At 33.2% G+C, this 16,722-nt stretch overlaps 2 protein-coding genes across 2 annotated transcripts in view; both read left to right on the forward strand.

Moving 5' to 3' along the window:
* Nucleotides 1–12,422, forward strand: part of HELRODRAFT_68094 (hypothetical protein) — a gene marked incomplete at both ends in the record, with an annotated part of 16,528 nt that extends 4,106 nt beyond the window's left edge. Inside the window, 4 exons of the mRNA XM_009026936.1 lie at nt 4,457–4,539; nt 5,763–5,894; nt 10,996–11,187; nt 12,124–12,422. Coding sequence (XP_009025184.1) covers nt 4,457–4,539; nt 5,763–5,894; nt 10,996–11,187; nt 12,124–12,422 — 706 coding nt within the window. The remainder of the gene's footprint in view (nt 1–4,456; nt 4,540–5,762; nt 5,895–10,995; nt 11,188–12,123) is intronic.
* A 1,132-nt stretch (nt 12,423–13,554) lies between these two features.
* On the forward strand, nt 13,555–16,181 carry HELRODRAFT_163306 (hypothetical protein; the record flags this gene model as incomplete). The annotated part of the gene is made up of 3 exons (XM_009027211.1): nt 13,555–13,646; nt 15,322–15,503; nt 16,018–16,181. The coding sequence occupies 3 exons, from the start codon at nt 13,555–13,557 to the stop codon at nt 16,179–16,181; spliced, it is 438 nt and encodes a 145-aa protein (XP_009025459.1).
* Between the last annotated feature and the right edge of the window lie 541 nt (nt 16,182–16,722).

Here is a 16,722-nt window from a genome sequence, read left to right on the forward strand (position 1 = left end):
GCTGACCTTCTTGTGCTGCCTGCCATTCATGTAGCCAGCTTATTTCTTAATGAAAATCACAATGAAAGAGTAAATTCATCTCTAACAGTTGTCTTTTGTTGATAGGAAGTGCAATGTTGAAAAAAACTACTGCAACCATATTTAATTGTAACGAGATATGATTAAATATTCGCACTCATGTGCTGTAACGAGACATCGTGGTACGCTGTTGATACTAACATCTTGGAACCTCAACAATCCTTCTTCTTTGCAATGATAACATCAACGAAAGATGGGTCCCTAGTCAGCAAACAGCCAAACATCTCCTCGCTTTCAATATATTTTGTATTATTTACACTATAAATATTTATTCATACATCTGTTCACTTGTTTTTTTTTTGTTATTTTTATTTTTTAAAAATTTCATAAGTAGCATCGTTGTGAAGTTGAAAGAAAAATCAGTTTGCTATCGGATGTGTGCTCACGTGTACGTGTTAGTATGCGTGTGTGTGCGTGTGTGGGTTACGTGTGTACATGTTAGCATGCGTGTGCATATACGTGTGTGTTTGCGTTTGTGCGTGTGTGTGTGTGTGTGTGTGTGTGTGTGTGTGTGTGTTGATTCTAAGTTGTAAGCTGTTTTCCATGTAAATGTTTCAAAGACCATCAAAGCTCAAGAAAATTTACAAAAAAGTGTCTTTTCTAAAGTGTCTTTGCCATTTTATTTTTTTAAAAATAATTTTATGTGAAAATTAATAGTTTTTGGTAGATTACTATTATCATCATCACCATCATCATCACCATCATTATCACCATCATCATCACCATCATTATCACCATCATCATCATAATCGCCATCATCATAAAGGATGATGATGATAACGATGATGATGATGAGCCTAATGTTTTTTTAATGATGATGTTTCTTCTTAGGAACGTGTTCATATGTAATGATGATGTTTACAACATGTTATGTTGTGTATCTGACAGTTGACGGTGATGCTAATGTTGTTGGCTTTGTTGTTGTTAGTGCTGTTAGTGTTGTTGTCATTATTGTTGCTGTTGTTGCTGCTGCTGTTGTTTGTTGTTGTTAGTGTTGTAGTTTTGCTGTTGCGGTTGCTGATGTTGTTAATGATAAATATGTTCTTAAAGTTTATATTCATAAGGTTTTCATTAATGTGACGATTTGTATGTTAATGCTACACTGACAGTACTGACGTAATGTTTTTGTTGATGTTTTAGACGATGACGTCATAATTTTGTTTTTCATTGTTGATGACGTTTCTAGGGATGCCTGTAATGTCTGTGGTGTTGGTCTACCTACCTTGATGATGTTGTTTTAACGATGGTTCTTCTTTTCAGCATTCATAGATGTTGCTCTTATAAGGATATATATATATATATATATATATATATATATATATATATATATGCTGTAAACTACAGTAAGTTGAAAATGATGTTGTTGTTGTTGTTGATGTTGTTGACGGTATTGTTGTTATTGATGTTGATGATGTTGTTGTTCATTTGTATGTGTGTATTTTACTTTGATGTCATTCATTTGAATGTTGATGATGAAGTAATAAATTTAGTTTTAGTATTAGTGGAACGAGTTGGTGCAATGTTGCTGTGTGGGATGATGAGTAAGTATCCGGATGACTGGGATGATTAAAATGATGGTGATGACGACTGAGATGATGATAAAATTGTGTTGATGATAAAAATAGCTGCAGTCCAAATGTGTGCTGGCTTTAAGTTTGAATGTGGGAATTTGGGTATCCATCAATAGGCCTGATAAGGTGTGGTTTGTTTGTCTGCACTTCTTGTGAAAATTACAAAAAATTGTTATTTCAAAAAATTGGACTTATTCAAAATAATAATAATAATAATAATAATTTTGTTGTTATCTCTTTATATTATTATTTTCCTGTTTAAAATTTTTCACCATTGTAAATAGCATTAAATGAAGTTGAATTTGTTGCATTTTCTCCTGATTGCCAGTAACTGATCGCCGTTTCATAGAATTTAAAAAAGAATCCCTTGAATTCATTTTTTCAACTGAACAAACAGCTTTCAAAGGCTTGTTCTTTTTTGGTAGAAACTCAATCAAATGAGAATATTTTTCAATCCAGAGAAATAAACGTTCTTCGAAATGAAAGAGTTTCATTTCAAACTCGTCGGTGGGCTTTTTAAATGGCGCTGCTTCCGCTATGAATAACATTTGGATCGGAAGACAACGAGATTTTTCAAAATTACAAGTAAAATTCAATTTAATGAATGAAAGATTATTATGAATGAGTTTGTATAGGTAAAACTATTGAATGGAGAATAATTAAGAAAAAAAATTTATATGTAAAATTAGTAAATTACAAATAATTAGAAATAAATTCTTATTATCTAGCTGAAGAACTTTGAAAATATTTAACACAGAATTCAATTTCAAAAGCTACAAAATTGGAGCAGTGGAATATCCAACAGTACCATAATTGAATTTTATTATATTTTTACTGTTAAAGTATCTTAATTTTTGAAAAAAACATCAAAAGTACAAAAATAATGACATCAAGAGACACGTTAAACCTTGGAAAAAAACTGCAACATCTGTCCATAATAAAAACGTAAAAATTCAATGAGGAAAGTTATGAATCATGCATGAAATTTTCACACAGACACATAAACACATACACACATACACACAATCACACACACACAAACACACACAAACGAACAATGCATAAGCAAAAAATAAAAAATTCCGTTACAAAAGCAAGCATGTAAACAAATTATAAGCCGACACGTGGAAGAATTTTTACGCATACATTCACATTAACATCTAAATATACAAACGTATGAACCCCTTTGCATATAACCAACATAATAAACATTCACATAAACATTCATCCTTCATATAAACAATAGTATAAACATTTATAGCGATTCATATAAACATTCAAATAATCATCCGAATGCACACAAACAAACACTGGTATAAACGTTTACCTCTCTTATAAACATTCAAATATACACTTAAAATAAGACTTCTTCAAAAACATTTATCATTTATATAAACATATTTATACAAAACATCTTCAAATATTAATACAAATATTGCATAAAACCTACAAAACAAACATCACTACAAAAAAAAACATAAACAAGCGTCATACTTGTATATTTCTATTCATGTTCGAACGGAAACAACACTCATTTAATGGCGTGGTGTTTCTCTATGGAGGTTCGTTCATCAACAGTCGCCATCATCACCATCCTCTTTATCACCATCATTATCATCATCATTATCATTCCCATCATCACCATCAACATCACCACCTCCTCCTCCTCCTCCTAGAGATGCTAACGAAGACGTCATGTGATATTATTAATTGATATATCTATTATTTGTTTTTACATCATGAAGTTCAGAGAGATGAAAAGCTAATACAAATCACTTTGTCGAAATTACTTTCTCACTCACATCATCATCATCATCATCATCATGCCGTCATCATCATCATCATCATCGTCTTGTTATCTTTTGTATAAAACTATCTAGGATTTTGCAGTTCATTACTCAGGCTGACAACACAATTTATTTGACAATAGCTGTCATTACAATCATTACTGATATCATATCATATTATATGTCATATCATATCATATCCTATCATGTCATATCATACCACATCACATCATATCATATCATATCATATCATACCATATATCGTACCATATATCACAGCATGAATTCGAAATTCATATTATAAATTCTCCGTTCAATAATGTTCGGTATCTTATTCATTATTGAAATTACTTCACTTACGTATGTCGTCTGTGTTTATTTTCGGCCATCATCATAAAATATATTTTTCCTCTTTATCTTCTCCATTTTCATCAACTTTATCATTGTCATTACTTTTCGTTAAAGTCAATTTTGCTTTGTCATCATCTTTGTCATCATCATCTTCGTCGTCATCTTCGTCGTCATCTTCGTCGTCATCGTCGTCCTTATCATCCTCATATTAGTGGCGATGTTGTGGCGGTCAGGAATGATTTTAAGGTTCATTAGACATAACGGCCTAACGGACAAACGGCTTCATTACAGATGCCCGCCTCCTCAAACATCATTTTTATACAAATTACGAATAAGTATCTTTCATAATTTTTCATTACGAATTAGCATCTTTCATAATTTCTCATATAATTATGATAATAAATTATGGTATATGGTTCTAATTATTCATCAAAATGACACTAACTTGATAAATTTTTAATTTTTTATAAAACATTTCATCCACTCATTTAGCAAGTAGTTGATTAGTGAGTTCTTTTCGTAATGTTTTTGTGCTATTGTCATGCATACTCTTGTCATGCATTTCGTCATCAGCATCACCACCACCACCATCATAATCGTAATCGTAATCGTAATCATAATCATGATCACCACCACCCATATCATCATAATCACTATCACCACCTACAGAATATCTGCCACGTTTTCCTGTCCAATGAAATTGTACAAGTACCCCTTCGATACACAGATCTGCCCAATGACCTTCGAGTCATGTAAGTAGATCATGTTATCATTTAAAGAAGTCATGTCATGTCATCACGTGAGTAGGTCATGTCATGTCATCATGTAAGAAGGTCATGCCATCATGTGAGCAGGTCATGTCATGTCATCACGTAAGTAGGTCATGTCATGTCATCATGTAAGAAGGTCATGCCATCATGTGAGCAGGTCATGTCATGTCATCACGTAAGTAGGTCATGTCATGTCATCATGTAAGAAGGTCATGTCATGTCATCACGTAAGTAGGTCATGCCATGTCATCATGTATTTAGTTCGTGTTATCATGCCATTATGTAAGCAGGTCATGCCATCGTGTAAGTATGGTAGGTCATATGATGACGCCATGGCTTTATTATTTTTGAAACTTTAGCGGGTGATTTTAATTGATCCAATAAATAATCAGAGATATCTTCATTCTACATTGCTCTACTCTTTTCAATGTCTAATATTAAAAATACAAACCAAACTTGAAACTAGAAAAATTTTAAAATTAATGTGCAGCATGTATTACGTTTTGAATGATATTAAGTGGAATGTCCAATTGATTTTTATGAAAAAAATAAGTTTAAATATATCTAAATTTATTATTTGAATTTCGGTTATTGATTCCTAGCATTTGAAACTGCGGCCTTCGTATTCGCAGAGCACTAGCGCAAAAACCGTGCAGTAGTTTCAAAGGTAGTGACCATTGAAGTGAAGTGCCCAATAATTCAGGCAGTGTTACATTAGATCTCTGCTTTTTAATGTTACTCTAGGCATTTAATAAATTGAGGAAACCATTCATTTCGAACTTTGATCGGTAGTTGTATCTTTTCAAACAGTTGGTTTGTTGGTTGGTTTGTTTGTTGGTTGGTTGGTTGGCTGGTTGGTTGGTTGGTTGTCCTTGTTAAAAAATGTAACACTACTTATTTTAGGCTTACGTAAAAAAATTACAAAACCTACCGATGATAGATATAAAACCCTACTGCTATTGAATCTTCTTTGTTTAAGATTAAGTAGTTCAATGAATATAATTAACACTTCCAAGTCTTAACAACGTTCACCCCAGCGATTAGAAATTGAGTAGATCAGTTTGAAAAATTCGACTGAGGTGTTGTTCCCCACCGTGATCTGAATTCGAAGTTTTTTAAATCGCCGTTATCATCATCATCATTTTTCATCATCATCATCATCATTTTTCATCGTCATCATCTTCATCACCATAACAACCACCCAGTTGGCTACCCTACGGACATCTTGTTCTTCTCCTGGCTTGACGAGCCGGTAACATTTGACAAGCAGATCGAACTTCCGCAGTTTATTTACAGGACCCATGTCCTACATGATTGCGTTCAGAACTATACTGGAGGTCTGTGGTGGTGGTCAGTGGTGGTGGTCAGTGGTGGTGGTCAGTGGTGGTCAGTGGTGGAGGTCAGCGGTGGTGCGTGGTGTTGATGCTGTCGGATGATTGTGATTGGGATGTTGATGGTAGAGAGGATTAAGACTGGATGAGAGGATGATGTTTATGGTGAGGTTGGTTGATGATTGGATGAAATTATGACGTCATGGGATAAATGGTTATGACTGGATGAGTGGATGACGATGTTGATGGTGAGGATGAGTTTGATTGGATGAGAGAATATTGGTAACTATATTGCCTGTCACGAAAAATATATATTCTGATGAGATGTTTGAAATTTATATAGATTAAATAATTTAAATTGTATAAATAATAATTGTTACCAAAAATCAAAAACTGCATGTTGATAAGAAAAAGTTTATACGAAGTTCTAAGTGACCTTCGTAAGGTACCGATAAACTTTGAAATCTTTAACAATGCTAGGCCGTACAGTACAGATGCACTTAGATTGAGATTGGATAAGTGATGCCAGTTAATTTCTTTGAAGGGGGTGTCTTCTTTAGTGCAATTGTTCCATAATAGTGGTTGGCCGACATGGTTTGAATGTGAGTTAGGTCAAATTTAAAGACCCGCATACATTTGGTTGAGTGTCTGACGCGGTGGCTGCGCTGCATACAAATGTGTGTCGCTTGTGTCACTCGCATTGCACGCTGTATGTTACAGCTTGCCTGGATTTGTAGATTAGTCCTCATGATGACAAGTTCAGCTCCTTCTTTGATATATATTGTATATTAAAAAAATAATACTTCCAATATAAACTGACAAAGATGTTTATGATAAATGCAACTTGAATCACCACGGAAACTCGTATGTTTCAACTTTTTCTTTCTCTCTCTCTCACTTTCTCTCTCACTTTCTCTTTCTCTCTCTAAATCTTTTTTCCTTCTTTATATAAATAAATGTTACTTTTTGTTCCACTTATTAATTATTCCCCCTACGTAAATATTTTCCCCAACAAATTTTGTCTGTCACATTCTCAGATCAATTTAATTTCAGTGAAAAATTCAATAAAGAGGAAACGCATGTTTAGAAGCTTGTTAGTGTACACACGTGCACGTGTTTTTATAAGCGAATATTACATTGATGCATTGACATGTGGAGTTCACAGAGTGGAGTTCATACTGATGAAATCGTGGTGAACATTTTATTTTCGCCATTCAATATCGTTGTCATTGGCACCCATTAAATTCTCTATCGTCTGCTGAGAGTAAATACCTACACGCACAGCCACATGCTACCTCTTTGTTACTGGTTGGTGCTGCCAATGGCTGTCTAGATGTGCATTTCTTTCTCTCTCTCTCTCCCTCTCTCTCTCTCTCTCTCTTTCTCTCTTTTTCTGTGTGTGTCTGTTTCTTTGTTTCTTTCAATATGGGTCTGTGGTCTGTGTGTTGAGAGGTTTGTAATTTTGTATTTCAATTGTGTTATTGTCGATTAAATAAGAGCTAGAAATGTGTTATTTAATTAATTACAATTTATTAATTTAATTGAGAATATGTTTTGGTTTTTCTTTGCCGCAAAAATTTTTGAATGCTGCTTGGAAAATAAATTTGTTGTTACAGTGAACGACAGCCGGACCTTAACTAAATGCATATCTGAGCAGATGGATAAATTACGACCATAGACAAAATAATATGAATGACATAAATTAAAAAATTTCTTTCAACATTCTTTATTCACTTTCATACAATTTCCAGTTGTTAGCATGTTAAAATTGCGCGCCTAAAGAGAAATTTGAGGAAAAATTTTTTACAACGGAACTTAATTAGAGGATTGTAGAATGTGGTTTGCAGCAATAAGCAAGCAAGTGTGTGTGTGTGTGTGTGTGTGTGTGTGTGTGTGTGTGTGTGTGTGTGTGTGTGTGTGTGTGTGTGTGTGTGTGTGTGTGTGTGTGTGTGTGTGCCACGAATAGATCACTTTAAATAAATTCACAAAAAAGGTCTTTTTAATTTTAAAGTGATCACAAGTATCCTCTGATCAAATAAAATTTATTTTATTGTTTTGTATCGTGTTGAATTGTGTTGCATTGGATTGTATTATTTTGAAATGAATAACTAATAAGAAATAATGTAGGTGAAAAAGAATTAATTTGAAATGCAAAATTGACTTTTCTAAATATCGCGAGGTTAAATAGAAAATGATGGTGGCGATATATTAAGGCGGTAAGCAGCAGTAGGGTACCTGATACATGGAGAGATTTCCATATATGCAGATGAAGATGTTTGTCACCAGGTTTTTCCAGTTCGTTTCATTGCTCGGCACATTAAGAGACCTCTTCATAAAAAAAACCTCCTTTGAAAAATTGCTTTATTGATGTTTTGTTGTTATATTGATGTCTCTATGTGATCTGCTTTTGTGTTGTTTAGGAAGATTGTGCCCTGATGAATGTTGTCCAAGTTGTTGTTTCTATGATTGTTGCGATATTTAAGGAACGTAAAACCAGCAAACAACTTCTCCGCACTATGCTCTTTGGAAAGTTATTTTCATCACATTTCATCTACAACTTTTCATAATTATTTTGTGACATGGATATGAAATATTGCATTGTCCGATTTGTTCTTCTGATGTCTCTGTCTATTTTTATCTTAGTTTTTTATTGATCAAAGTTGTCACTTGCCAGTCTCCATGCTCATCTTACTAAAATGCTTCATAATATTCTTTCGGTCTGTGTTGGTTGACGTGTTTGTTTTTTTTTTGTTTTCTGGGTGAAGTCATTTTTTATTCTTATCTTTATCTTTTTTTATATATTGGTGTGTTTGTTTGTTTGTGTTTGTTTGTCAGTGTTTGTTTGTCGTTCGTTCGTTTGTTTGTTTATTAGGTTGATGCAAGCATCTTATACATTATTCATTTTGCGAAATGATGAATTGGTTGGCATTATTCAAACCACCGAGTAGCTATTAAACTCATCTTTCAACAAAATATACGACCATCTCTCTAGTAATAAAAACATATTTCATACTGAATTGCATCTTTAAAAACTTGAGAGCCAACAACAACTATTACAGCAGCATCAACAAACAACAACAACAACAACATCAACAACAACAGCACAGACATCAACAGAACAACAACAACGCAAACATTTTTGTCCCGTGACACGTAAGTTCAACGAAATAAAGGCACCCCATAAAAATATATAATTTGAAAAGTAAAAAAATGATGGCAAAGTATAAAATGAGAAAAAAATTATTGCTCCCTGGATAGATTGGGCCTAATTTATACTCACTGCTAAGCTACACACACGCTTGTACAGTTTAAACTTTTCAAAAATATTTTCATTCTTTGCACTGAGCGATTTTAACAAATTTGTTTTTTTTAAGAAATAATATTATTGCAAATGGATAAAAAAATCTGAAATTAGTATTTAAATTTTTGATTGAGATGTAGAGAGAAAATTTATTTAAATGTGAAGTTGTATTGTTAATCGTTGAATCTGGTCAGCTGCTCTCCTGAGACCCCATCCTAATGTGCTTTTGTTATGAAGGAACTGCAAAATAAATTAGACTGAATTCGAATTTATACGGAAACACTTGAAAACGACAGACACAACTGCAACAAACACAACAACAGAACTACAACAACAACAACAAAACTTTCAGAATCACCAAACCAACCAACAAAACAGCCACTCACAATCATCATGACATCATAGAAATAAAACTGCGTCAAAAAACTAGAAACTACATAAAATTATTAGCCCAAGCAAACCAGTATACAAAAAACTTTTGTAAAAAAATTTTTCAATTGAACTTAGACAGCTGCACATCTAAAAATATTTGCCCTTCAACTCATCAGGCACACACCACACATACATACACACATACACCCACACAATAACGCAAATATACATATATATTCGCACACATACAAACATATGCACAACAGACATACACATGCAAGACAAACAATAACACAAATATATATATATATAATTATATATATATATATATATATATATATATATACACACATAAACATACATATACACACACATATACACACAAATATTTACACACAAACACACTAACAAAAACACATATATACACACACATACAAACATACGTACATAAACACACACACACACATATATATATATATATACATACACAGGAATACACACACACACACATTCTGAATGGCGTGAAATTAAAAAATGAACAACGCAAGTTAACACGGAACGTTAAATTTAGCTAATCAGGTGCAAAGTAATTAATTAAAGGTATGACTAAGATGATGATGATGATGACGGTGAGGATAATGATGATGGTGATGATAACGATGATGATGATGGTGATGATGATGACGACGACGACGATGATGACAATTATGATGGTTGTTGTTGTCTCGTGAAATAGCTTAGAATTTTTTAAGTTTTTCATTTATTTTTTTCATATATTTTGTTGCATTAATTATAAGAAAAAAAGGGTTGCTTCATGTTGAAGAAGTTTTACACGTTCAAAAATACAAAGAGTGATTTTTGGAATGTTGGACAGAATTTGGTGAATTTAATTCGTTTCATAAAATTGTAATTAAATTATAAATAATTTAAAGCAGTTGAAATTAATTCGGCCTCAATTTAAAAAATTACAGACAACCCACAAACATATTTGAGTAAATTTTCAGGGAATATATTGCACCACATAGCAATCATCTGACAGCCAAACATTTAGTTAAATTGAAATATACATTATCGTGCAACTATCATGGCCATCATGATAATTTGTTTCCATTTGTAGAAGAATAATTGAAGAGCATTGGATCCTCTGCTCATTCGCGCACTTCTCTACTATTACATCGACTGCTGATACTTCCAGCTTCATGATCATCATCGTTAACGCTGTTGTCATCCTTATTTTTATCTGTATTGTAGTTTTTATTTTGATCAACGCTCATTTTCAAAGTTAATCCTTGACCCCAAGTTGAAAATTATGACCTTCACCACTGACCAGCAGTCAGTCCCAGCATTTCTGACCATCTCACATTGAGACAACCATCAACAAATCAATCAACCTACCGGTCAAACAACCAAACAATTAACCAACAAAAATTCCAGGAATATTCTCCTGCTTGGAGATAAAGTTCATCTTGCGACGAGATGTAGGTTACTTCCTGATCCAAGTTTACGTGCCTAGTACACTGATCGTCATTCTCAGTTGGATCTCATTCTGGCTGAACATCGATGCCTCGCCTGCCAGGGTCTCCATAGGGCTCCTCACCGTGCTAACCACGACCACACAGAGCACAGGTTTCTTTTTTTCTTTTCTTTGCTGTTCATTTCTTTGCTGCTGTGTTGGTTGCTGTTTTTATTGTCTTTGTTGATGTTGTTAAAGTGGCTTTCATCCATTCAATTTTTTTATCTTTGTATGGCTGCTGTTTTTGTTTTTTCTTTCTTTTGTTGTTGATGTTGTTAAAGTGTTTTGGCAATATTTTTATTTGCTGCTCTTGCCTTTTTTGTGCTCCTGTTTTAATGTGTGTCATTGTTTTGTTTCCAAACTGTCTTGTGCGTTTGTTGTTATCTGCTAATTGTTAAACCACTAAATTAAAAGAACGTTCATTTATTTTAACTTTATTTTCCTATTTCAATCGAATAACCCTAAAAACAATTTGATCGATTCATTTTGGCGAGTCAAGGCAACTGCAATAAAGACGCAAATAAAAGCAACTTATTTAATGTCACAGCAGATTTATAATGAAACATATCTATGCATTCTTTGTTGATAAATATTTTAACTTACAAATGTCAAATTGGTTGAGCTTATTAGTTTGTCAATATGACACTTTTGATAATTTATAAACTTGCATTATTATCAATTGATCACGTAATAGCTAATTAGATAATTTTACAAATTAATCAATCTAAAAATCATTATTCAATCAAAAGTTTAATAATTAATTAATTGAACGTTTTGCGATTATTCATTCAACCCGTCATTCAATCGATCTTTTGATCTATAAATTCAAACTATCATAAAACCAACCATGCAATTTATCATTCAATCAATCTTCAATCTATCATTCAGTCGATTATACAACCTATCATTTAATCAATCAATCAATCATTCAATCTATCATTCAATCTATCAATCAATCAATCAATCAATCAATCATTCAACATAAATTGCCCCCTAATCAATCAACCAATCAAAAACCAACTAATCAATGGAACGAACAAACAACCAAGGAATCAACGCTTCCCTGCCACGTGTCTCCTACATCAAAGCCATTGATGTCTGGATGTCAGTCTGTTTGGTTTTCGTCTTCAGCGCCCTCCTCGAGTACGCCCTCGTAAACGTCCTTGCCCGGAGGACCGGTGTGAAGATTCTCCACTCCATTCCAAGGCCCATGTTTGGCAGGCCCCCTCCCGCACCAAAGCCCCCGCCTAAGGAAAGCAACGCTGAGAGTCAACTCGACCAGGTGATGGCTATTTTTCAATTTTCATATAATTTAACTTTGGTACGATTGTTTTGTATTATTTCGTAAACATTATTAGTAAACCACACAAACACACCACACAAGCACATCACACAAACACACCACAAAAACACACCACACGAATGTTTCACCACATAAGCACAACATCATTCCAACGAGTCACTCTGAATTAAAAACACTTTTGAATAATTGTAAGCGGCTGACGACTTGATAAAAACGTGAATGAATTTCAGATCACAGTTGCGGAGACGAGTTCCGACAAGCGTCAACCACCTCGCGTCGTCGATCCTGAGGGCAGGGAAAGGGCCAGACAGGTGAGTCCTTCTAGTTAAACGTTGCACGTTGCATGTTGCATTTTTGCATTGTTCCATTGTTGCATTGTTGCATGTTGCATGTTGCATGTTGCATTATTCTGCTTGCCGCCTAACATAACTTGTTAGTCCTTTTAGTATATACAAAAAATTCAACCATTCTGTTGGATATAACTCTGTTATTTTTAACAAGCATAAAAACATCAATGTTCCAAACAAAAATAAAATTTTTCAAATTGCACAAGCATGAGACATCAATATTTAAAAACAGCTGCATAAATCTTGAACTCGCATGAATAATTGAGTTCCTCGTGCATAAAAAATAGACGAGCACCACTAACACAGTTGCGTCTATGTGGAATACATTTTTTACATCTTCAGTGTGAATTTGGATAACCAATAATGTTTACAATTTTTAAAAAATACAGCCCCAACAAACTCATGGTTGATTGAATATTGTCCATTATTTAATTACAATTAAACTTGAAATTTATCCTCAAAAAATCTCTTTAACCTCAACATACGACTCAAATACGTACCTACATGTTTGTGCACAGCACGATATGACGTGTGATAATTTTTGAGGTTCGATAAATTTATAAGATTCGAACCAGGTCATGGCGTAATAACAACGATGCAAGTAAGACGCCTAAACATCTGAGCTAACTTGCCAACACGTGCAGCAGGAACTTTAATCTATAAATTTAGTTACAAGTGGCTTAATTGCATAACAATGAGTAACAAAATGACTTTGTATGATAAACAAAAATAAGAACGAACCAATCAAACTGTCAACCAAACAATCAACCATTCATTTACCCAAACAACCAGCCGACTAATCAACCCTAACCAACAAACAGGTGGACAAAATGTCTCGAAGAACCTTCCCGATGGCTTTCATGGTGTTCGCCATTGTATACTGGGTCATGTACACACTGCCTTTTGCTGATGATGTCAAGACGTCATGATCAACCAATCAATCAATCAATTATTCAAATAAACCTCCAATCAATCAATTGATGAATCTATCAATCATTCAAATTAACTTTCAATCAGTCAATCGATGAATCGATCAATCATTCAATTAATCAATCAATCAATCAGTCGATAAGTCTATAAATCATTCAATTAATCAATCAATCAATCAATCGATGAGTCTATGAATCATTCAATTAAACTTTGAATCAGTCAATTAATCAATCAATCAATCAATCAAAAACGCACAGATCTCATCAATGTTGTTGATGTTATTTGTGTGGCTGTTGTCTTCGTTGTTTCTAGTGATATTGCAGTGCTGTCTTTGCGGCAATTTTATGATGTCGATTGAATGGTTCAGATGATCTAATGCAATAACATTCAAAATGACGACTCAAATGTTTTCCTGAATGTTCTTGCGTAGTTGTTTTGCAAATGCTGGAAGATCGGTGAGTGATTGTTGTGTGATTGTTGTGTGGTTGATGTGTGGTTGATGTGAGGTTGATGTGTGGTTGATGTGTGGTTGATGTGTGTTTGATGTGTGGTTGATGTGTGGTTGTTGTGTAGTTGATGTGTGGTTGTTGCTGTTTCATACTAACCCATAGCAGATTTTCCTATTTCTATTTGTATTACCATTATTTTTAAGAATACTTTGGCTAGCATTTCGTTCATTGCTCGCTGCAGCGTTCATATTCAACAGAGACTTTTTTCTACAAATAATTATTTATTATCTATCATGAATTGAAATTCGTATCTGCTAAATATGTTAATTATATAGAGGTGATATTTCAATTTTCGTTCAAAATGCCACCGTGTTAATAATGTTGAAGCCATTTTCGCATCTTAATTAGTCATGCTGGTGAAGGTGGTGTGCTGTAATCTGTCCTTTATGGTGTTATTGTTATAGGATGTTATTGATGTCATTAATATTTTTAATGTCGTTGATGTGTTTAATGTTTTGAAAGAATTTTGTTGTTTTTGTTGTTTATATGAGGTTCTACTTTGCTGTTTTTATGTGTCTTATTTTGTGAGTTGTTGTTGTTGTCGTTGCTAATTTGAACGTTGTTTTTACTTGTTGGGTTGATATGGTTGTTTGCTTATGTTGTTGTTTTTCTCATTTTGTTGTTTTTGCTGCTGCGGCTGTTATTGTCGTTGTTGTACTGGTTGTTGTTGTCGAAATGAATAAAATTTGTGATATTTTTGAGTTATTTTGCGACTCAGCGGTTGTTATTAGCAATAATATTCCCCCACAACGTGTCCCTAAGTTGTGAAATTGAAAACAGTGATGTTGATGATGACGATGATGATGACGATGTTGATGACGATGATGGTGTTGATGATGATCAAATAGAAGTGGTTGAAAAATAAATGCTCTGACAAAAAAAAACAGAAATAATAAACTGGAAAGAAAGAATGGAAGAAGATGAAGAAGGAGCCGAAATGAGAATACTCATCCATCTACGTTCAAATGATTGTCTCCATTCATTTCGCTTTTCAATTTTTAATCGCCACATATTATCTTCACAAAAAATACCGTTCAATGCTTTTATTTCTCTTGTAAATTATTTTTATCACAAAATTATTTGTAATTATTTATAATAATCATAATTACTATTATTATTAATTAGTTATTCCTAATTTATGCATTTGAATATCCGCAGGCACCGTACATTTTGTGAAGCGCGGCAAACGTTTGCATCCTACATATTTGCATTTGGGGCTAAACATTCATTCCTATTATTTGGTAAAAAAAATCCGCAATTGTTATTTGTTTGTTTAATTTTTGCCACAGAAATCAATTTGTTACATCTGTTTCGATCCCATGTCACTCTGCGCAAGAAAGGTAGAAAAAAAACAATGAACAAACTTCGGATGAACCAACAAATTATAAAAATTAAAATAAAATACTTTCTTCCATAGAATAGAAACTAAACGAAGAAATAAAAATGTTCTTTTCAATAACTTGGCTGTAACCAAAAAACAAAGTTGTACAAGTTTATAAAGTGTACATTACATGACTATTTATTTAGCATTATAAATGCATACATTTATCTTTCATTACAATTTTATTCATTTTTTAATAAATTTATTTATTTGTTATTTTAAATCTTGTACATTACATTTTTTGGCGACACCACAGAAAAGTTGTGCTTTCATGGAACAAACATTTGCGTAGTAGATCTTGACAAAATATATTAAATCTCTTGATTTTTAGTTAATATATATATAGGATTTAATTCAATTTATTCAGCAATAGAGTTGTTGCTCCCTACAATGCAACAGTTTACAACAACAAATGTTGAATATTCAAAGAATTTATTAAAAAAAGTTGTTTCTCAATTTATTACACTTAACAGCGCTGGCCTTAAGGGAAAGGGGGTCAAGAGCCAGCCAAAAACGTTGGATGGTTTTGGTGCGAGCATCAGGTGCTGTCGGCAATCAAAAACCCTGTTATTACTTTCAAATCACTGGTTCAACCCAAACCACTAGATCAAATTGTCTCTGTATGTTCCCAATCTAAGCCGTTTGTCCTACAAAATATTTATTTATACTTCAAAGACTTTAGTTGAAAATTAATTTAGACCTATTTATAACATTAATATGGTTATAATATTAATTCAAAATATTATCACCGAACTGTTTTCCGAATGTATGGCAATAATATTCAAATATCACGTGATTCTCTGCGTACAATTCAAGGAATGAACTAGAAACTCAATCACGACAGCAAACGATAGCGGAAAATCAAAAAACTTTCTAAAATTTTAACTGGCGTAGAGCACAAAAAACGTAAAGTTGAAAATGACAATTTATTAAATAGATAATAGAAACCTGAAAAACTTTAAAATTTTTATTTCACATCAGAAGACAGCTTAAAGGATTTTAGCATCATAAAGACGAGACTACTTAATTTGTACCAATGCTGTCTCTTCTGAAATGGATAAAAATGTATTCGACGAAAATATACCCTACAAAATAATAAGCTGCGTATTCTGTCTTCAAACTATATGGTTGGGATTTTGGTTCGTAGGTCTCACACTTCCTGACTTTTGTTTTAAAAT

Source organism: Helobdella robusta (assembly GCF_000326865.2).
Source record: "Helobdella robusta unplaced genomic scaffold HELROscaffold_5, whole genome shotgun sequence".
Classification (NCBI taxonomy): Eukaryota; Metazoa; Annelida; class Clitellata; order Rhynchobdellida; family Glossiphoniidae; genus Helobdella; species Helobdella robusta.